Source organism: Xenopus laevis, chromosome 9_10L (genome assembly GCF_017654675.1).
Source record: "Xenopus laevis strain J_2021 chromosome 9_10L, Xenopus_laevis_v10.1, whole genome shotgun sequence".
In the NCBI taxonomy this organism is placed as follows: Eukaryota; Metazoa; Chordata; class Amphibia; order Anura; family Pipidae; genus Xenopus; species Xenopus laevis.
In genome coordinates, this window is record NC_054387.1 from 31,811,563 (window position 1) to 31,834,097 (window position 22,535).

Sequence of the window (22,535 nt, forward strand, 5' to 3'; positions counted from 1 at the left end):
AAGCATTCGGCGTTATTTCATAGGGTGACAGGTGCCTATTTAAGAGAAAATCCACCTTAAAATGGATTCTAATTATTTTTAAATTCCTCCCCTGATTTTCAAGCTACTGCTTGGTTTGTGCAAAATCTCACTTTAAATTCTAAAGCTGCTGCAGAAAAAATGTTTAATTGTTTCTTGTCTCCCCACCCCTTCCAACTAAAAATCAAAAATATATATACTGCAGATTGACTTAGTATAGCAGTGATTCTAATGGACGTTCCCTTGAGGGCACAACATAACATGTTTTAGTCGTGCTCCAAAAGCATATCATACACAGTTGTCTATCTAGAAACCACTAGTAGGTTTTGCTGGTCTAGTGCATAAAATAAAAAAAAACAAATATTTGATTGGTTGCTGTGGTTTCTGAAGTGTGGTGTTTTATGACTAGGTACCTGCATGACTCCTTTTATGTGTGTTTCATGTGACCCCAAGGCAAAAGTGTTTTTTCGTTAGATGCAAATAAAAATATAACAAGCCTATAACACCATAAAAGCAGTTTTGTATATTATACCATGTACAAACTTCTCTAGTTTCATGGGTCATTATTCTGCAGTTATGTCACTCAGGTGTTGCAGACTGGTTTGGTGGTTTTAATAGATGAATGTTGATGATTATTTGTATGTGGGGAAAATGGGTACAAACATTATGGGGGTTATTTACCAAAACCACACATGTGTCTGGTTGGCTTTATGGGGAAAAAACAAACTTTTCATGGGAAAAAAAACAAATTTTTCGAGATTTATTATACCCCAATGCTGCAAAAAGCCTTAATCTAGATTTCCGCCATCTCAGACCTGTCGAGGTCCTGTATAAGTCAATGGGAGAGGCACCTGTCTCAATTTGAAGTTATTGTGGTTTGCGCTGGGTTTAGCCCAAAAATCAGACTTTTTACGGCAAAAAATCTAGCGATTCGGGGGGGAAGCCTGAACAATCCAAGCTATTTGCAATTTACATAGTAACATAGTAAGTAAGGTTGAAAAAAGACACATGTCCATCAAGTTCAACCTAACTGCTGGTTGATCCAGAGGAAGGCAAAAACCCATCTGAAGCCTCTCCAATTTGCCTCAGAGGGGGAAAAATTCCTTCCTGAATCCAAAATGGCAATCGGACTAGTCCCTGGATCAACTTGTACTATGAGCTATCTCCCATAACCCTGTATTCCCTCACTTGCTAAAAAGCCATCCAACCCCTTCTTAAAGCTATCTAATTTATCAGCTTGTACAATTGATTCAGGGAGAGAATTCCACATCTTCACAGCTCTCACTGTAAAAAACCCCTTCCGAATATTTAGGCGGAACCTCTTTTCTTCTAATCGGAATGGGTGACCTTGTGTCAGCTGGAAAGACCTACTGGTAAATAAAGTATTGGATTATTATATGATCCCCTTATATATTTATACATAGTTATCATATCACCCCTTATGCGCCTCTTCTCCAGCGTGAACATCCCCAATTTGGCCAGTCTTTCCTCATAGCTAAGATTTTCCATACCTTTTACCAGCTTAGTTGCCCTTCTCTGTACCCTCTCTAATACAATAATGTCCTGTTTGAGTGATGGAGACCAAAACTGTACGGCATATTCTAGATGGGGCCTTACAGTGGAAGAATGACCCCCTCCTCCTGTGACTCTATGTCCCTTTTAATACAGCTCAAGACCTTACTTGCCCTTGATGCTGCTGAGTGGCATTGCTTGCTACAGCCAAGTTTATCATCTACAAGGTCTCCAAGGTCCTTTTCCAGTATAGATTTGCCTGCATCCCAGGTGCATGACTTTACATTTATCAACATTGAATAATAATTTGGGTTATTTTATTAATAAATATGGTCAAATCGAGCATGGGAGTTTGGTCGTTTTTTTTAAATAAAATATGAGAAATATTTAGATATTAGATTTAGATATTTAGATTTTAGTAAATAACCCCCTAACTTTTAGATGCTTTCATTGGGGCTAGAACAATGAGGAAATAAGATGAAATCACTGGTTGGGTGGGGGTGCCAAATGTTAAGCACCTTCTAATGAGGAGGTATAAAATATAAATTTGCAATTTGTGAAGACTAGTTAGCCGATCAAACTTAATCACAGATTGTGCGCATAGATTTTTGCAGTTTGCAATTATGTCATATTTACAAAACTTTGAAGGACAATCATAGTGCAAATAAAAATACACAATTTTGTTTGCACATTAAATACACCAGGCTTGCCCAGCTTTAGAAATATAAACACAACCAGGGCAAATGTGTTCACTAAGCGAATCATTCTGCCCTGCACATTATACAGTAAATGAGCCCCATTGTCTGCCTTCCTGTCCAATGTCCTTGTTCTGCCGAGGAGAAGTAGGTGCTGGTTGCGGAGCAGCAAGTAGTAAGTCAGATTACCAGGCCACAGTACTTCATTGATTTGAGATGCTCCTTATTTGAAACTTCGGCTGTAGGGTAGAGAGCAGTTTATAAAAACTATATAAGCTTAAAAAAAATACCCTGTTTGCAGAGGACAGTTTTTTGGGTTTTTTTTAAATTCAAAGTTGTAGGCATTTCATACACCAAAGGGTCCATGGGACTCGAAACATATTGTGAGGTTAAAGTAGTTTTACAGCAGAAGACTTATTGTGATGCTCCCGACCTATGGTATCATGCCATACCACATACATTAATATTCTAAACGTAGAATGCAGTATTGGAATAAAATCTGGAAGTGTGGGATATTTCTGCTGATTGAGAAAATATTTTAAAATGTTAAGCCTATTGTGCTGCTGTTAAGCAAAGGTGTACATAGCTTTATCCTGCCCCTTGTGGTGGGAGAGTTTGGAGAAAATAATTACAATGTTTAGAAACTGAGGTTGTCAAGAGAGCTGTATGGTGACCGCTTGCAAACAAAGCTCATATCTTAGCATGTTCTGTTGTTACCTGTATTTAAGAAGACACCGTTCATAAGCTAATTAAGTGATTGACCCTCTTGACTCATTCTATCACTGCAGAGAAACTTCTCCACATTGACATTAATCAAGAACTATGTTGATGAGCACTCTATCCCAGCAGCTCTTGATGTCTGTAGTGTTACTGGCAACAGGATATCGGCCGATTGAGGAGCCAGTGACTTCAGTAATCAGTAGCATCTCTATGACGAGTGAACTTTAGCAGTGATCATTCATTTTGCATGATAGGATACGAATGCGTCTTTCATTTTCTTAGCAATTCAAAGTAGTGAAAAGTCTTCTGAGGTCACACAACATATAACATGTAATGCTAAAAGAGAACAGGGAGTTGCCAAAAGCAATTAAATTGCCCCCATATAAGGTTATTAGATATCACTGCATTCATTTGTACGTAATTACAAGCTCTGTGCAGCTTTTTTGTCTTGTATGATATCGTTAAAGCTGCAAAGGCCTTTCATAAATGTGTTCCTTTTGAATGTAGTGGCGTTAAATGTATATTTTTAGATTGAAGCACTTGCAATTTCTGTTATAACATCTGCATGCAATCATCCTTGCCTACAATACAATTCGTTCAGACCTGTGTCGTTTGACAGCTCATTGTTCCAATGACTCCTTTGGTTTCAAACTGGCTTGAAGGTTGGTGAATAAGCACAGGGGCTGACGTTACAAATGACATTTCTTCCCCTCAACTCAATGCTAAATACTGTGGTTTCTATGGCAATCTGTACCAGCTTTCAGACGACCATGATAAAGGCAGAAGCTTTCAAGGTTATTTGCCTTTATGCCACCAATGTAGATTTTCTTCATCAGATGGTGAAAATGTCACATCAGCCCTGTTATCCAGAATGCTCGGGACCTGGGGTTTAACGTATAAAGGGTCAGTGCCTGTTTGACAGTTTACACTATTAAGAAAAGTAGTGGAGGCCAGATGCTTAACAGACCTGGAGAATACTGTTGCAAGACCCTGAGTCGGACCCAGAAAACACAAAGGGATGAACAAACATTGCTTTTAGCTGAAATTAGAGTCCTGCAGCGGGTCAGTTACCCGCGGTTCTGCGGGTCAGGCCGCAGGTCTTCTAAATAGCGTTTTTTACTCCTTTTTTTCTGATCACGCCTACTTCCGATGTACAATAACAGCACTTCCTGATTCTTGATGGTCAGTGAGTTGTGGGTCCTGGTTGTGGATACTTACGGGTTTGGTCGGGTAACGGGTCCAAACGGGTAAGAATGCGGGTCTGGGTTGCAGATTGCAGGTACGGGTCGGGTATGAGTTCCAAAAAATGGACCTGTGGACTCTAGCTGAAATAACCTTTTCAAAACTATTGAAAAACCTTTAATTAATATTGGAAAGTTGCTTTGACTTACATTTTTATTATGCAAAAAAAAATGTTTTGGTTAGTTAGTATGTCTTTAGGCCAGAGGTTCTAAGTGGGGTAACCATTCTGTTTTTAAATGAGAAATTTAACAAAGAAGATTAACATTTCTACACATTGGTTCTGATTATAAAATTCCGATGTTAATTACATGGAACCGATCAAAATGTTCTATATGCAGCTGGCTGAAAAACAGCAAGACACTGATTTGTTTGCTATGGGTATATTTGCCCAGTGTTGATGAATGACACCCCAACGTTAACATGTTTAGGGCCTCTGCAACAGCCCAAGACAACTGCAGCCCTAACAGGAAAGATCTGAGTCTCTGAATAAGCCTCCCAGTAGTTTCCCATCTTCTTTTCTCCTGATTCACTGCCCATTTCACATTATATGCTCTGTGCTGCTGTAAGTTATTTGAGCTTAGGGACCGACTCACAATATACTGTATATATAGAATGTAAAATTACAATACAAGCCTGATTAATAATTAACTCCGTAATTAGCATCAGAGTAAATAGCTCTGTAATTAGCATCCGAATTTAATAATCAGCCCAGTAGCATCCACATCTATGATAGATGAACCACATTTTCTGCTTGATGGTTTGCTCAGCTTCTCAACAGCTGCCTAGAGCACATTGAGCATGTGCAGTGTCATTGACACAGCTTTCAAAGCCTGGATTATACTCATACCTCCCAACTGTACCATTTTTTCACAGGACAGTCCGATATTGACAGCTCAACCCGCAGTCCCGGATTGTTACTTAAAATGTCCCAACTTGCTCTTTGATCTCCTGCACTGAACTGCCAGAAAAAGATACAACGTTTCTAACTTAATTGGCTTTTGGCAGAGAGTACAGAAAATGTGCCAGGTGCACTTGGATGCTTTTGTAAAAATTTAAGCTAAGCAAAGAAACAATTGTAACAATTTAAGATAAGCAAGGCTATTGGTGAAACTGACTTGCATCTTAAAGGCATGGTCAAACCATTTTGTCCCTCTTTCTATTTCCAAAATGTTGGGAGGTATGTTATACTGTTATGAAGATGCTGAACTTTTGGGTTCAGTAAGTTCAATATATAAAATACAGAATTTCTAGCCATTTATATTACTACTTTTTAGGGTTTAGGTTTTCTTTAATATAACGGTTTAGGGGATTTAACAATAGTTGGATATGAAAGGAAGATTTATGCCTCCCTTTTCTGATGTTGTTAATGGCAATGCCAAATTGAAGTATTGGAGTAAAGAAAAAGGATTGCCTGCTGGTTTAGATTTGTATTGGTTATGATTATGGTGCAGTACAATGTATTTTCTTTTTTTTTTGCGTTGCACTCTGGATAAATAGAAACCTCACATACCATGTTATTGCCATTCATGCAAAGAATAGCTTGTCTGTGATTCTTTTAAAAGGAAGAAGTGTCCTTATTGTATTGTTGGAAATCCACAGTAACCCACATTTTACTTCCCCATTGTTGTCTTGTTCTTTGTGGAAGACGAGGTAGTAGCTACTGGCTGCTCTTCCTTTTAAGAAAACAGAAGATAAATAAAACCATTGAATGAAACTTTTTTTTAAATTATCCATTTATTATTATGTGTAGTGTGCCGTTCTATTGAGCAAGCTGTGGAAGTCTTTTAGGTTAGATCTTGTGAATGAAGGCAGTTGCAACTTTCTGACCACTTCTGATCTGTTCTGGTTTTTGCCATTGAGGTCAGCTTCTAAATCTCCTACAACACAAAGCTATATTTATTTGTAAACTGCATTGACCTTGGTTTTTTTAATTGAATCCCAGCATTACATTTATGGTATACTTTTGCACTTTGCCTTTGTGTAAGTCCATGTCCTTTGAGTAGTGCTCTTTGGAACCCGATTTCTTCACCTCTTCTTTGTCACAGAGAAGTCAACTGTAGGAAACGAATCAGAATGCAACATTTACTGGTCACTTGTTTAAAAGCAAAATCTTATGGGTTGCTATAAGTTACTGCACCTGGGCAAACTTTGTGGCATTTATTAAATACGGGGATAAGTCTGAGATCCACTGCAAACATCATATCATACTTGATAATAACATTTTTCATTTAGTGGGAAGTTTTAAGCATTATATTTTATAGCAAGGCATGAAATGCATCTTTTAGGAATTAATAATACACTGTGGGAAACATGTGCATGTTCGGTTTTAGTTCATTCTGTATCTGCAACTCTGCCAAGCCAACATTCTGACTTTCCTGTAAGTAACCTCATAAAACTGAAGACCATGGGGCAAATTCACTAAAGGGCGAACTGTAGCCTGCGATGGCTTTGCTCCGCTACCACTACGCCAATTCACTAAAATGCAAAGTTGCGTCTCTGCAGCCGAACGCTTTGTCAGTGCAAGCATTTCTAGTGAATTTCTGCTAACGTTCGTTTCTGCCTAGCAAAACTTCATTAGTACACTTAGGCTTATGTCAATTTTGATAGATGGGTACATATAGGTTGAAGTGGCCACTTATTATTAAAAATGTGAAAGGAAGCAAAATAAAGTCAAAAGAGATCCTCTAATGCCCTAGATATGAGTCCACCCTAAAACAAATTTGACATGCCTCTCAAATGGTTACAAAAATGTTTAATAGTTAGAACTTTCAAAGACTATCCCACTTTAAAATATGAAAAAACGCCAGCATTTTTTATAACTCTTCTCGAACGGGATATGATGTCACTGACATAAGATTGAGGAAGATGTAGCTTTATATTATCAGTTTGCCAGGTTTAAGGTGGCGAAGGAAACTCTGGCGAAAGAGGTGACATTATGTAAAATTGACACTTTAGTGAATTTGCGGAGTAACGATCATTCGACTGAGCGAAAATTCGCCTGGTTGAACGGCGCAAAACTTCGCTAGCGATGTACTCTTGCGCTACCGAATTGTCCTCTACACCTGTTAGTAAATTGGCGATGTCCCGACGGATTTTCGCTAGCGACGCCCACTTTGCCCTTTAGTAAATCTGGCTCCAGCAAGAAACTTTGCGTATAGGTATAAACCAGCTATTACATATTAAGCCTTTAATTGCACTTGCGCCCATTGTTTCATATTTTCAGGCAGAGAATTCTTTTTTTCTGTATGTTTGTAACAGCGTAAAGTATTTTAACAGATACCCACAACGTTTGAAGTGCTGGTCAGCAGGAGCCAATTAGCCTGAGCCGCAAGGAAGACTATCAGAAACAAACACAAGTTCTTGCCATGTCCTTACAACAACATTATAAAATTTGTACAATAGTATAAAGTGGTACAATAGTGGTACAACAACATTATAAAAGTGGTACAATAGTATTAAATTCAGCACAACAGAAAAAAAGTGCTGCAGCACTCCTAGAGTTCTTGAAAAGTGCAGTCCATCTGCCAAATACCCATTCTAGTGTCCATTATTCAACTTCAGTATATAAACAGTAATTACTTACATATTGTTTGCTCTTATCTTGTGCCTGAATGTCTATGTATTATGGACATCAATCATCCCAAGGTCAGGAGCTGTCAAGAAAAATAAAAGCAGTTATTACACAAAACGTGCTTAAATTGCCACTGGGGAACCATACATGGCACTGCAACTTACTGGCAGCAATTTGCATGTTAGCCGCTGGAAAAGCTCAGGGGTGCTTCGTCAATGAGGCGAACTGAGAATCTCGCCTCAGGCGGCATCGCTCCACTATGTACCAGGGCCGGCAAAAATGCTGCTCTTGCTACTTTAAGAGCCGAATTTCAGGTTTTCAAACTGGAAATTCGGCTCTTTTAATGCAGAGAGCGCAATTATGCTCTCTGCACTAGCGTCCTGGCCCTTTCTGCCGCCCTCGTAGACCCCCTCCGGCACAAAAAGGTGAGCGCACAGGGGAGCAGCAGCAACTGCAAGCTGCCTCAGGCGGCGGAGGGGCCAGGATTGCCCCTGGAAAAGCTTTTAGAGGAGATCAGTCGTCCGTACTAGAGGAGATTAATCGCGGGTGACTCATCTCCTTGTGTTATTGCCCTTAGCACAGATATCTTATTTATATGAATTTACCCCGCAAAAAACTTTTATTACCCAGGCCCTATAAAAAGATTCTTTTGAATACAAAGGGACCACTGAGACACTCATGGCTTCTAATCACAAATATTGCTGCATTAGTAATCCTCATCGGTTTCATCAAAAACTTGTTTCAGTCAATTGAGTGGCAGTTAAAAACAATTTACTACAATCAAATCAATTTAGAATGTGCTTTTATGTCCTCTGCAGTAGAATTCTATTCACCGTACTTACGGTGAGTACCAGCCAATCCATAGCACAGGGAACACATTCATTAGGCATATTGACTAATATGGCAACAATACTTGATCATATAGAAACATATTGAGGTCACTAATGAAAGGGTAATCAATGCTGTTGCTTCAGCTGCAAACACAATGCTCTATTTGAGGAGTAAGCGTGCTCTGGATGGGAGCAAGTTTAGCGAAGTTTAGTAGTTGGGGAGTTTGCCATTCTTATGCATCTAATCATTGAGGGTTCTATGTACAGTGTTATGTTATTTATTGGTCATAAGATGTTTTCCTCATTAATAAGTCTGCTTTGAGTTTTGACTTCTTGTTTGCTATATTGCAAGGTGGAACATTTCTATTGCATGCAATATTAGAGCAGTATATAAGTTAAGCCAATTAGGAAGACTTAAAATATTCTGTGCTTTAGCAATTTTAAGGTTTTTGCTCTTGCAGTATATTAAGTTGGAAGGAGAGTCTTACCTTGCATATTGTGATTATTATTTTACTTGCAAAATCCAGAACTTCTATTGCTACTTTAGTTTTTAGTCTGCTGCCCTACCCCTTTTCGTTCCTCGAGAACGAACTGTATCCTTGGATATTTTGCCGGTAGAAGAAGACTTTTTTCTAGCCCCTCTGAAAAGTGAAGTTCCCTCAATGAGGAACCATTGTGTTGTATCTAAAGTATCTTTTCAAGACAAAAAAGAGTTTTTCTGCTGTTTTTCACTTTTGTTAAAAACATCCCAATTTTGATCATCTTTCCTCAATTTTTTTGATCAGTCTGATCGGTAGGACTGGTGGCTAAAACTGCACTGCATACATAAGGGAATGACGTACCAGGGATCTATAAACAGGCAAAGTTGTCCTTTCAGCCCTCAGAGTCTGCTTTTCACAATATCCACAAATCCTTCTCAGTTAAAGGAGAAGGAATGTAATTAAAACTTGGAAGTGCCAAAAGTTAGGCCCACGTGGTTGTATTGATTTACCTGACACTCCAGGCCGGTGATCCTATCAGTAGAAAACTGCACAGGGTTCTGTCAGCGAGAACCACGGAGCGATCATATTATTCGCACTCCCAAGCATAAAAGCACTTTCCTTCTCCTTTAAGGAGACCCCCAACTGCAATTCTTTTTTGTGACAAACGTGTTATTTTTGCCCTGTGCATAACTTTATCAATGTGAGCCAGTTTGCCCCCTAGTCTTCTACTTTATACAACTCTCTCTACAAAGTGCAAACCTCCTGCATTGCATTTCAGAATTTAATTTATCAGCAACAACGGTTAAAATGCCAATCTCAAGGTCATTTATGAACAAATTAAAAACAAAGGACCAAGGTCAGAACCCTGAGGTAGTCCACTAACAAAACTGGCCCAATTAAAAGATGTTCCTTTTATCATCATTCTTTGTAATCTGTCAGTCAGTTGTCTCTTCAAATTATGTTACAGACAAATATTTCTTAATTTAACCTTTTATATAGGGCTGTGGAGTCTGTATATAAATCCTCAGACTCCTCGGTTTATGCTACCTCTGACTCTGACTCCTCAGTTTTTAAATGAACAGTAACACCAAAAACTAAAAGTATAACAAAGTAATTAAAATATAATGTACTGTTGCTCTGCACTGCTTACTTCATACTATACTTACTACTATAGATTATACAAACAACCTGCTGTGTAGCCATGGGGGCAGCCATTCAAACTGGAAAAAAGGAGAAAAGGCACAGGTTACATAGCAGATAACAGATAAAACACCATTTTATTGGACAGGGCTTATCTGTGATGTGCTATGTGACCTGTGCCTTTTCTTCTTTTTCCAGCTTGAATGGCTTCCCCCATGGCTACACAACAGCTTATTTATATAAACTATAGTAGTGTTTCTGAAGCAAACACTCAGCTAGTTGCAGTGCATGCTAACAGTATATTATATGTTAATTACTTTAAAACGCCCTCATGTTTTGGTGTTACTGATCCTTTAATATACTAATGTATTTTTTGTGTTGATTGAAAGAAGTTAAAGGGGTTGTTCACCTTTAAATTAACTTTTCGTATGACGTAGACTCGTAGAGAGTGATATTTTGAGATAATTTGCAATTGGTTTTCATGTTTTATTATTTGCGGTGTTTGAGTTATTCAGCTTTTTATTCAACGGCTCTCTAGTTTGCAATCTGGTTGCTAGGGTCCAAATTATCATAGCAACCATGCAGTGATTTGAATAAGAGACTAGGAGAGGGCCTGGATAGTAAAATGAGTAATACCATGTAACAATAAGAATACATTTGTTGCCTTACAGAGCATTTGTTTTTAGAAGGAGTCAGGAACCCCCATTTTAAAGCTAGTCAGAATTAGAAGACAAATAATTAAAAAACGATAACATACTAAAAGTTAAAGGAGTGGTTCACCTTTAAGTAAACTTTTAATATGTAATAGAATGGCCAATGCTAAGCAACTTTTCCACCGGTTTTCATTATTTATTTTTTATAGTTTTATAACTATTTGCCTTTTCCCTCTGACTCATTCCAGCTTTCAAATGGGCGTCGTTAATCCCATCTATAAACAAATGCTCTGTAAGGCTACAAATGTAGCATTATTGCTCATTTTTATTTCTCTTTGTAGTAAGGTCCTATCCATAGTCCAGTCGCTTATTCAAATGAATGCATGGTTACTAGGGTAATTTGGACCCTAGCAACCAGATTTTTTATTATGCAAATTGAAGAGCTGCTGAATAGAAAGCTAAATAACTCAAAAACCTTAAATAATAAAAAATGAAAACCAATTGCAAAGTGTTTCAGAATATTACTCTCTACATCATTCTAAAAGTTAACTCAAACATGGACAACCCCTTTAACTTTAGGGTAGCACCCCTCCGTAATTAGCAACCCCTCAGAAGAAGAGTCAGAAGAAGACAGCAAATAATTAAAAAAAAATAATAATGAAGACCAATTGAAAAGTTGCTTATAACTGGCCATTCTATAACATAGTAAAATGTTAACTTAAAGGTGAAGCACCCTTTAGGTACACAACATACTTTATCACTGACAAAGCTAAAAATATAAACCATATATTTTGGTAATTCTAAACCAAAATCAAAGTTAAACTACATAAACCAAAAACAATTGGAAAACCTAAAACATATATGTTAATTGAACCTGACACATAGCTGTAGAATAGCTGCTAAATACAATCCAAAATTAACTAAAGTATTGTTCTTAGAAACAGAATTACTTCAGAATTATTTGTGGTCCCAACAATTTTTAATACATTTCCCTGATTTTAAGTAATATTTTCCCAGATTTTACATCAAAATATTGTCCCGATTTTCCCAAAAAACAGTTTTTTCTCCATTATGAATGTTATCTGTGAAATAAAGAGGCTAAAATACTAACCAGATGTATATTTTGCCATGGTTCTGCCTGTAAATGGTCAATTCCAAATAGTCTGCCCCTTATACAGTCCTGCACCAATCACTTATTGCTTTAGGTTGTGTATGTGACTGACAGTCTTGCACATGCCCCCATAGTGTAATATTAATGCTGCAATGCTTAACCCTTGTTAATAACACAGTGAATATTCTATCTCAAAGTAAACATACTCCTGGGCTAATATACTTTCAGTACTTTAAAGTTACTTTAAAACATTTACTGGATTTTACATATGTTTTTCCTGGTCCCCTGAAAAAAATGTAAAATAGAAGTTCTACTGTATTTTACTCTATCTATATGGAGTTTGAGTCGGTGCATTTTTGGTGACGCAAGATACCCAAAAATGCTCACGACTCTGACTCAATAGTTTTTCTTCTTTGTGTGGTACTGTATCAAGTTCTCTAGCAAAATTGAAGTTGATCACATCCACTGCCACCACATTGTCTAGGCTTCTGCTCACCTCCTCATACAAAGCAATTTGCTGGCACAAACTCATACTAATAACTGAGTATTTATAGGACATACTGTAATGAGGAAAATAACCAATATGAAAGAGTATATTTGTAAATCTTATAAACATTCAATGCATTAATATTTTGCCCATCAGAATATAAATACCTGCTGCTTTCATTTTTTTAGTACAGCTGTCCTATACCCCAAGTTTAGAAATGCTGTATTTATATCAGCTCTGAATCATGCCCAGCTTGCATACAAACAGGGTTCTTTCTGTACTAAACTGTCATTAACTACCCACAGAGGCAGCAGGCAAGAAGTAAAAACTAACAGATGCCAAAGGGCCGCTAGTCTAAAATTCTGATCATGAACTTGCTGGGAATACTGAAACAATACTGGCAGTTATTTCTGGTTTTACACTCAGATGCTGTTAGTCAGGTTATAAGATGGGCCTTCATTTCCCTGAGAGTATTTCTGATCAATTGTTTTTCTGTTGTTCCTCAGGCCTCCCTTACGGCTTGGAAGAAGCTTACACAGCAGACGGAATCAAGTACTATATCAAGTGAGTAGTTGGATAACGCAGAGTAAGCAGTCTAAGTCACATCTGGCAGGGAATAGGGGAAAGGAGCAGAACACATTGCAGAAAGAACATAGAGAGAAGAAAGATTTAGGGATATAGGGAATTGTTTCAGCAGCTTGAATGTAGATAGAAGCAGAGTTGCTTTAGAAGTAGAATGCTAGAAGAAAAGGCAAGACTTTGCTTTGCAGTTTGTGGTTCAAAAGCTGAAACACTGATAAGCATTGTAGAGTTAAAGATACTGTATATGTAGCCTGTGCTGTTGTTATTTTGTAATGAAGAGTTTTAAAAACAAGCTGTGTAGATATCTATATTAATAACAGGGCTGGCACAAAAAAAGCTGAAAAACGAACCTTCATTCCATGCTGTGGTTATTATTTTAATGATGATTTGTCCACGTGTGTGGCCCTGGCTCATTATGGCTTGTTTCATGTCCAATAGACTAATTATCCACTGCATTTAAACAACAGATGTATTGATTGTGTCATCTGTGATTGCTATCCATCATAGTGTAAGGGAGGGTGGTGTGCCCCTTATTAGGGCACAGAAGCTCCAATTATATTCAAGGCTCTTAGTCAAGTCAGTGCATGGTTGCTAGGGTAAGTTGTATCCTAACAACCTGATTGTTAAAATTGCAATATGCTGAATGAAAACCTAAATAACACCGCAGAGAATAAAACATGAAAACCAATTGCAATTTGTCTTACAGTTGTGCTTACAGAGCATATGTTCTTATAAACACTACTTATTCATGTTATGAACTTGTTTGAAGCTAAAGCTCTAGTTTTTATTGTACAGTACGGTGTTCATTTTATTTGATCGGTTTTTTTTTAATTGCTGAAAAGACCAGTAACATAAAAAAATGTAAAAAAAAATTGTTTGTTCTTGACACCAAGACACTTTTAACTTTAAATTTGCAAAAAAAAAAAAAACGCAAAATAACTTACCGATACTCTGCTTGCGCTCCTCTTCAGAAACAGGGACAGGGTGACGATCCATCGTGTGCCGATCAATTTCTCCTCCCCGGCTTCTATAAGAGATAGCCAGAGAGGAGAAATTGAGTGCCGCACGATGTATTGTCGCTCTGTCGCCGTTGCTGAAGAGGAGCGCAAGCAGAGAATCAGTAATTTATTTCTTAAAGACTTTGAGAATTTAAAGTTAAAATTGTCTTGGTGGTTTTTTTTTGTTAAGTACAAACAAATTGTTTTTTCAAAAAAAAAAAATTTGTTACTGGTCCTTGAAGTCTTCTGCACTAGGTCTTGCATGATACATGTGTGTCCTTATTTTAATTTAATTCCTAGTTGTGATGTGTGCATAGGGGGGTTCTGATTGGACAAATGTTCAGTTTAAAGGGGAACTATATACATGCATATTGCAGGTCTCTATAAAAATGTAATAATTTAAACCATCCCATAAAATAATTGTATTAATAAATCCCTAAAAACAATATTTAAAACTGTCGACAAAATATTTTAGTGTTAGGATTTTTTGGCTTTTGAATGCTGGATATCTGTAAATGGGGCACTTGAGGTCATGTGAACCTAATTTTTAAGAAAAACTGATTGATAAATTCACATTCCTCATTAGATTCCAACATTGGATTGAAGACTCTCAAGGTTCTTAAAGCATAGTAGTCAATAAATATCCTGAAGGCTTAGATTTAAGGACATACCAGTTCTGTGGAAGGCAAACAAACACATAAGTGGTCATTAACGATGAACCCCTACTGGAAGTGTTGGAGAACCATGCTCTGCAAAATTATGCCTTAGGGCAGAAACACACTCTCAGATTCAGGGAGATAAGTCGTCCAGCGACAAATTTCCTCTGCTTCAGGCGACGAATCTCCCTGAACTGCCTCCCGCCGTCTAGAATGTAAATCGCTGGCGGGATGGCAATCGGTGAGCTTTGTTTTCCGAAGTTGCCTCACAAGGAAACTTTGGAAAATGAATCGCTCCGAGTCTCCCCGGATCTGAGCGCGTGTCTCTGTCCTTAAAGGGGTGGCTCACCTTTAGGTTAACTTTTAGTATCTTATAGAATGGCCCATTCTAAACAACTTTTTAATTGGTCTTCATTATTTATTTTTAATAGTTTATTTGCCACCTTCTTCTGACTCTTTCCAGCTTTCAGATGGGGGTAATGGGCCCCATCTAAATAAGCAGATACTCAAATGTATTGTCATTGGTACTTTTAATTACTCATCTTTCTATTCAGGCCTCTCCTATTCATATCCCATTCACTTGTTCAAATTAATGCATGGTTGCTAGGGTAATTTAGATCCTAGCAACCAGATGGCTGAAAATGCAAACAGGAGAGCTGCTAAATAAAATGGTAAATAACTAAAAAAAAAGCACGGATTATAAAAAATGAAAACCAATTGCAAATTGTCTCAGAATATCACTCTCTACGTTATACTGAGAGTTAATTTAAAAGCGACTTCTCCATTACCCCTCCCCAACCTGGCCCTCATGCATACAGCACTGATGAAAAAAAAAACATTGATACAATTTGATTTTGTATAGTTTTGCTTTGTTTTTGAGAAAAAAGCATGTAATCCAGATTCCCAGCCATTATTTTATTTTTCTCCATCATTTTCTATTTCTACTTTATTATTTGGAAATGTTCGGCTCTCCCCCACAATCACAATCAAATAAACCGCAGGCAGCCTTTAAAGGATAGCAGGGCTCAGGAAGCAAATGTTTCTCATCAAATACATTGAAAGAACAGCGACTTCATTTTAGTCAGTTCTTTTCACCCTGCAGTAACCAACCCGGTTGTATTCTGAATCATAACAACCCATTTGCTGGCGCTTTTCTTGCCAAGAAAATCATAATCGCTTCTCTCGTGGGGATATTGCCTTACTTGTTTTATGCGCCCAAGATTTTCTGACAGCACTTGTTACCGATCAGTTATCCAGACATGGCTCGACCATAATCATAATCCAATTTTTTTTTTTAAATAACAGTTGCAATAGTAAATGCTTGTAAGGGAAAAAAATGTTTTCCAAACCATTAATCCCCTTTTTCGATTTAGATCTTGATTCTATTATTAAATGGTGATGGTGCATCGCATTGGATGTGTGTTTGTAATGTGTTTTTAGTATAGACATCTTCATGTCAACAATGATATAATTATTGCTTTTTTTTTTTTGTTGGAATGGGGGGGAGAGAATTTAAAGCAAATAACCTGTGTTCAGGTGGCTCAGTTCTGCAACTGCCAATTCACATCCAACCAGCCAAATGACAGATAAGATATTTACAGTGGCGGAACTACTGGGGGAGCAGAACGGGCCAGGGCCCCCCAGCAGCTCGCGCGCCACTAAATCCGGTCCGAAAATCACATTCAGAGGGGGGCGGGGCCAGCCCCCCCTCTAGTTATGTTACTGGATATTTAGCTTGGTCCATATGATTGTCTGTTGAATCAGACCCCTTCCCCCCCCACCCCAAGAAAAGTATACCTAGATCAGTGTTCTAATAAGTAGCCCCTTTTATTATTCATCTGTGTTACTTCATTTTCATCTTGGTTAAAAGTCTTCATAATCTGGCTATGCCTCAGTCTCTTGATTAGGTATAGAGGGGCTGTTTTATTAGGGTGTATGGGTTTAGGTGCCATTTTCAGACCTTCAATGTTCGTGATTGTATTCTCAATTTTCACATCAGCTGTTGAATGAAGACCCCGACCTGGGTTCATTTTATTTTTGGTATTAACTGGGTGAGTTTGTCTAATACAGCTACTTCTTGATCTCAAGTTTCCAACTGGGTCTGTACCCATGGATATGGACCATATTTATGTATATAAATATACATAAGTATACTGATATAAGTAAAGAGGGTCAAAGTACATTCCAGTGGGCAAGACCCACTATAAGGCGTATTAGTCCGTAAACCCACAGGGCAAGATCACACGTGGTGTTTTTACATTTCATTTTTTACAACATACAGCCGAGTGTAAATACGCACAAAATGAAGCACTATTGAAAATATTGGAATATGGACTATAGCAATTCCCACGGGGAGCTTGCGAGTCAACATCCACCACAAGTTTTTTTATGCCAAGGAAATGCCATATTATTGAACTCTATGTGATCCATAGGTTTGGAAATACAGTTTGCTGAAATACGCTGAGTATTTTCAACATGGTGGCCAAAACTCTCTTAAGATGAATTTTGCATTTACAGCATTGTATGCTGGTGACGTAATTACGTTTCTGAGTGGAATTGTGGGGAATGAGAAAAAACAGAAATGCATGTCGGGAAAAGAAAACTACAGGCTGAAAAACTCATTTTATCATGCGTGTGTGGCTTCATTGTGGTATTTCTGCTCAACCTCGCGTTTGAAAAATGCAACGTAAAAACGCCACCAGTGACCTTGCCCATACATTATGCAAAGTAATCGATGGAACTGCAGAGCATACATGCTTAAACTTTTTTTGTTTGCCAATACCCTGTGCAACTACGCCATTGGCCATTTCCAGGTTTCCACCAATAGACTTCATTGGCTCAATAGATACTGTAAGCTGCTGGCAAGTGTCTACCACTACTTCTTTATGTTGCATTACTCCCATGGAATCTGTGAATCTCTGAGTGCTTTACAGCCCCTCTGTGTGCCACCTATTAATCGCCCCCTCTGATGGTCCATGTAATGGCTACCAAGCACCAGAACCATACAGAGGATGCTCATATTGATACTCGGTTCTGAAAGATAAGACTGATGAGAAATATACTGTTTTTTTTAACATTTCAAAAAAGCAAGGAAAACTGAATTTTACAAAGGCTGAATTAGGCATAAGGAAGAAAAACACAACTAAACATTATTTATGGGTAAATTGTATACATGTTTAATGCTGGTAACTCTGTTTTCAGCTACTTTGGTGGATTACTCATTCATTTATTTTGTATATAAATAATGAAAAGGTACATGAATATATTTCCAATTGCTTTTCTTATTTGTGCAAAACCAAAAGAATTGGTGGCTTAGTAACTGCAGTTATTTTCACTTTAAATTAAATACTGAAAAGAAAAAGGTATCTTCTGATGAATAGTTTATTTTTTTTAAGGTCCTTAAATGGCACATACAGTTACATTCTTTGTAAAAGAAAATGTATTAACAGTCATGTTAATGAAGTGAATGCATTAATGGAAATCTAACAAGCAAGTTTGTTGGGGTGTTTATCCTGAATGTAGACAATTATTTGGCTGTTTCATATGGGCTGCCTCAAATATATCTGGCCAGGGATTAGTCAAATATCAGGCAGGTGTAAAAAACCTTAGACCATGGTCACTGTTATTCTTCCTCTCCTAATTAAACCTCTTTCCTCATAGTCTCTTTTCTTTACATACTATAATATATTATTCCATCTATTTAGCCTCTTTGTTTTCATATAAATAGGGAATAGCCATGAAATAGGCCAAATGTTTAGCAGCATAAGGTCCCACTGACACCTGGGCCCACCAGCAGTTTTCCTGGCATCCCAGTGGGCCAGTCCGACACTGGATATCCAAATTCAATATCCATTGGCTTGTTAACCTCTCCAGACAAGGTAATCTATTTGGGTATGGCCTGCTTAACAGTGGAGTGATGTCTTCCACCATTTTTATCTTTGTTATGGCCAGTTTAACAGTGGGGAGATGGCTTCCACCATTTTTATCTTTGTTATGGCAAGCTTAACAGTAGAGAGTTGGCTTCCACTATTTTTATTAGAACAGAAAATACTTGATAAAGGGGCGTGGCACACTTCCGCACAATAATAAATTCTAGCTTTTCCCTGCAAGCATTTACCATGAGTGCCGGTATATCTATTCTATACGGGAGGTTGCCAAATCCTCCATTACTGTGCACCAGGCTGCAATCTTTGAGGGCTGTTGAGGGTGTGTGTGTCTGCTCTTACCTGTTCCACTATTTTTATTCTTGAGTATGGCCATCTTAACATTGGAGAGATGGCTTCCACCATGTTTCTTTGTTATGGCCAGCTTATCAGTGGGAAATATAGCTTCCTCCATTTTTATCTTTGTTTTGTCCAGTGGGGAGTTAGTTTCCACCATTTGTATCTTTGAGTATGGCCATCTTAACAGTGGGGAGCTGGCTTCCACCATTTGTATTCGTTTTTGAACCCTTTATTCAAACAGTTCACCAGAGTGATACCAGGAAAAGTACGAAAAATGAAGCGCTGACAACTACTATAATGCAAAGCAGGATTTATATTAAATTGAAATCATTCTGTAAAACTTAAATGACAATTCTAGATTAAAATAACATTAAATAATTTACAAAGCAAAGTAAAATGTTAGCATGTGGTAACTTGATAACACGCATTTTGAAAGTTTTACATGTTTCACTGCTAAAAAGTTCACTAGAAAACACAACCCCTATCAGTATTAACCTCATCTTTTTTGACGACCTTAAAAATATTATGGTCTTTTATCCTGAAATTAATGTTTAAGGCTTGCTGTGGGAGTTTTCAGGCTGCCCCTTCTTCCTAGCACATCTATCTTTCTTTAAATGTAATTAGGTCTTCTGAGATTTTTAGAAATCAAGTAGACAGGATGACAAGAGACCAGCGGAACATCTAAATGTTGTGGATATTTCTGAATAGCTATTCCAGCTCTGCTTTAACTATCGTTACCTTTCATAATTTCACATTCGATTCTCTAGAGTGGTAGTTGAAGGAGCACAGCTTGGATTTGAAGACACCGGGACATTTTTGATGCCTCTCTTACATCCAAGAACAAAGTTGCTTTCATCTTGCCCTTATCCTCGTAGCTTTAGAAAATGAATAAATGGAGGGGGAAAAAAGTTTTGCAAAAGTATCAGCAAATTATGTCCAACAAGAACCGAAGAAAAACAACCCACAATACAAGGTTTTTGAATAATAATATAAATTAAAGATTATTTTGCACCTGGCTCAGAATGCGATCGGTAGGCAAAAATAATATGGAAGCAATAAAAAATGATGAAAAGATCAGGGGTCAGAGGAAATCTCGGCAGCAAATGATTGCAGGGAGATAAGCTAATCATTTTGGGAGTACGCAAGTCAATAAAATAATGTAGTTTAACTTAATTGCAAAAGTGCAGAAGTGGCAGACACCTTGCCTCAGCATTTCATTTTGTCATACATTTGGATCATCCTGGAAAATAATGAGTTCTCAGCATGTTACCTATTCCACTTGGAGAAAATCTTGCGAGGCGAGAGAAGACGACAAACACTTCCAATGATATAGGTTTAATATGTAACTGCCCCAAGGCTGTGTTCTTAATGGCACAGTATAGTTTTAATTCTTTAATAATGCTTATTTATTTTTGAGGACAGTCTACAAGTATACCGGACCTTTTTAACTGGTTAATTACTGGACAGTTTGCTTGTTTTCTATTCTGTTCTACTGACTTGTTATATTTTATGTAAATCTCTTAACTACTCCTACTCCAGTAATTTACATCGTAATACAGGTATGGGACCTGTTATCCAGAATGCTTGGGACCTGGGGAGTTTCCAAATAATGGGTCTTTCTGTAATTTGAATCTTTATACCTTCAGTCTACTAGAAAATCGTGTAAACATTAAATAAACCCAATAGGCTGGTTTTGCTTCCAATAAGGATTAATTATATCTTAGTTTGGATCAAGTACAAGCTACTTATTTTCGATAAAAATGGAGTCTATGTGAGACAGCCTTTCCGTAATTCACTTTCTGGATAATGGGTTTATGGATAACGGATCCCATACCTGTATATACATAATATGTCTAGAAAGTAGCAAGGGAACAGATTGGGAACAAACTGGCCAATGAGTGTTTACCAATCAGGATAAACTCCGCTTCTGTAAGGAAACTGTGGGAGAAATGTAAAGGGGCTCAGTTGCAAGGGAATCTGCTTTAAATTAGATGCAACTTGTTGAACCAATTGACTCCATTCATTCAAAGATATTTGTGTTCAAAGAAGCTCCCTGCACTTCCCTATAGTTAGTGTTTTACAGCACCGGTGTGTCTGTCCTGCCTCCTCTTCTGAACCACCATTAGGGGTAATTCCCTAAAGGAAGAATTTTCACCAGCGAACGCTCCACTACACTTCACGCCACTTCGCCAGCCGTAAATTCGCTACCACTACGCTAATTCACTAAAATGTGAAGTTGCATCTCAGCAGCCAAACGCTGGCGAATTTCACTAGCGTTAATTTGACAGCATGAGCATTTCTTAACGATCTATTGCTAGCATTCAATTCGACATAGCCAAATTTAGCTTGTTCTTTTTCGCTTAAGTCAATTTGAACAGGGCAGGTAAATATCGGTTGTAAAGGTGTCTTTATTAGAGATGTTGGTGCAAATGCTTGAAGTTACTTACTGTATTATTACTCATGTTCAAGGAAGCAAAATAAAGATTAAAGAGATCCTCTAATGCCCTAGACATGACCCCACCCTAAAATTGGTTAAAAAAAATGTTAACACAAAAATCTTTAATAGTTAGAACTTTGGAAGGCAATCCCGCTTTAAAAAATAAAAAAAACTGCTGCGTTTTTTTACAACTTTTATAACTTTTTGGCATACAGGATATGATGTCACTGACATAAGATTGAGGAGGATGTAGCTTCATTTTATCAGTTCTCCTGGTCTAAGCTGGCAAAGGAAACTGGTGAAAGAGGTAACGTTCTGTAAAATTTGCACTTTAGTGAGTTTACGGAGTAACAATCTTTCGGCTGAGTGAAAATGTGGCTGGTGATAGGACGCAAAATTGCGATAGCAACGGCTTCTTTCGGTGTTGAATTGTCATCTACGCCTATAAGTAAATTGCCGATGTCCCTGCGAATTAGGTTTCTGGCGAATTTTCAATATCCACGGCCGATTCGTCCTTTAGTAAATCTGCCCCATTGTGTCCAGCCAACTGACGTAAGGAACCCCCGAAGTTGCTGACACCTTTAAGCTGACAGTATTCTCAGGGTTCCCTCTGTCGGCTGCATCTTTAGGGCTCTACCGAACGCAGGTTGAGACGCAACATGCTGCATTTTTCCTGCGTTCGGTGCCTACACGCGCCTGTGTGAGTACAGCCCCATTGGAAAAAATGTAATGCGTCTATTCCTGCGCTCCCCTGAGGCTGAACGCAGAAAAACGGAACGCAGGGGAGCGCAGGTAAAAACGCTCGTCTGTAAGAGCCCTTAGGCACAGCAACTCCAGCAAGTTCCATCTGATTTGTTAAAATGCACACCCGCAATTGTCTGTTGCATCAGATGCAATTATTGGTGTGGACGGGCAATTTGTGGTTCCAGCTGCTGCTGCTGAATAATTAAACTACATCTCCCAGCCACCACAGCCTTCTACAGAAGTAGCAATGTTGCATTAGGTAGAAATTAGTACTCCACATTTAAAGGGCTTGAGACAACAATTGAAACCCTGTGTTTGTTTTTACAAATGGGCTAGTGCAAAGGACATTACTTACAAATACATGTGGATTAAACATGTATTTTTCTGGCCAATAAGCATGGCATCTCCCATTTATATGAATAAACAAAACATAT

At 38.0% G+C, this 22,535-nt stretch overlaps 1 protein-coding gene across 6 annotated transcripts in view; it reads left to right on the forward strand.

Moving 5' to 3' along the window:
- Window positions 1-22,535, forward strand: part of LOC108701009 (syntaxin-binding protein 4) — an 88,525-nt gene that overhangs the window by 57,313 nt on the left and 8,677 nt on the right. For all 6 annotated transcript variants that reach the window (XR_005964019.1, XM_018235123.2, XM_018235121.2 and 3 more), the window contains one exon: window positions 12,968-13,025. Coding sequence is in view for 5 of the 6 variants with exons in the window: in XM_018235123.2 (XP_018090612.1) it covers window positions 12,968-13,025 (58 nt within the window). In the remaining variant the exon portion in view is untranslated. Of the gene's footprint in view, window positions 1-12,967; window positions 13,026-22,535 lie in introns of those variants that run through there.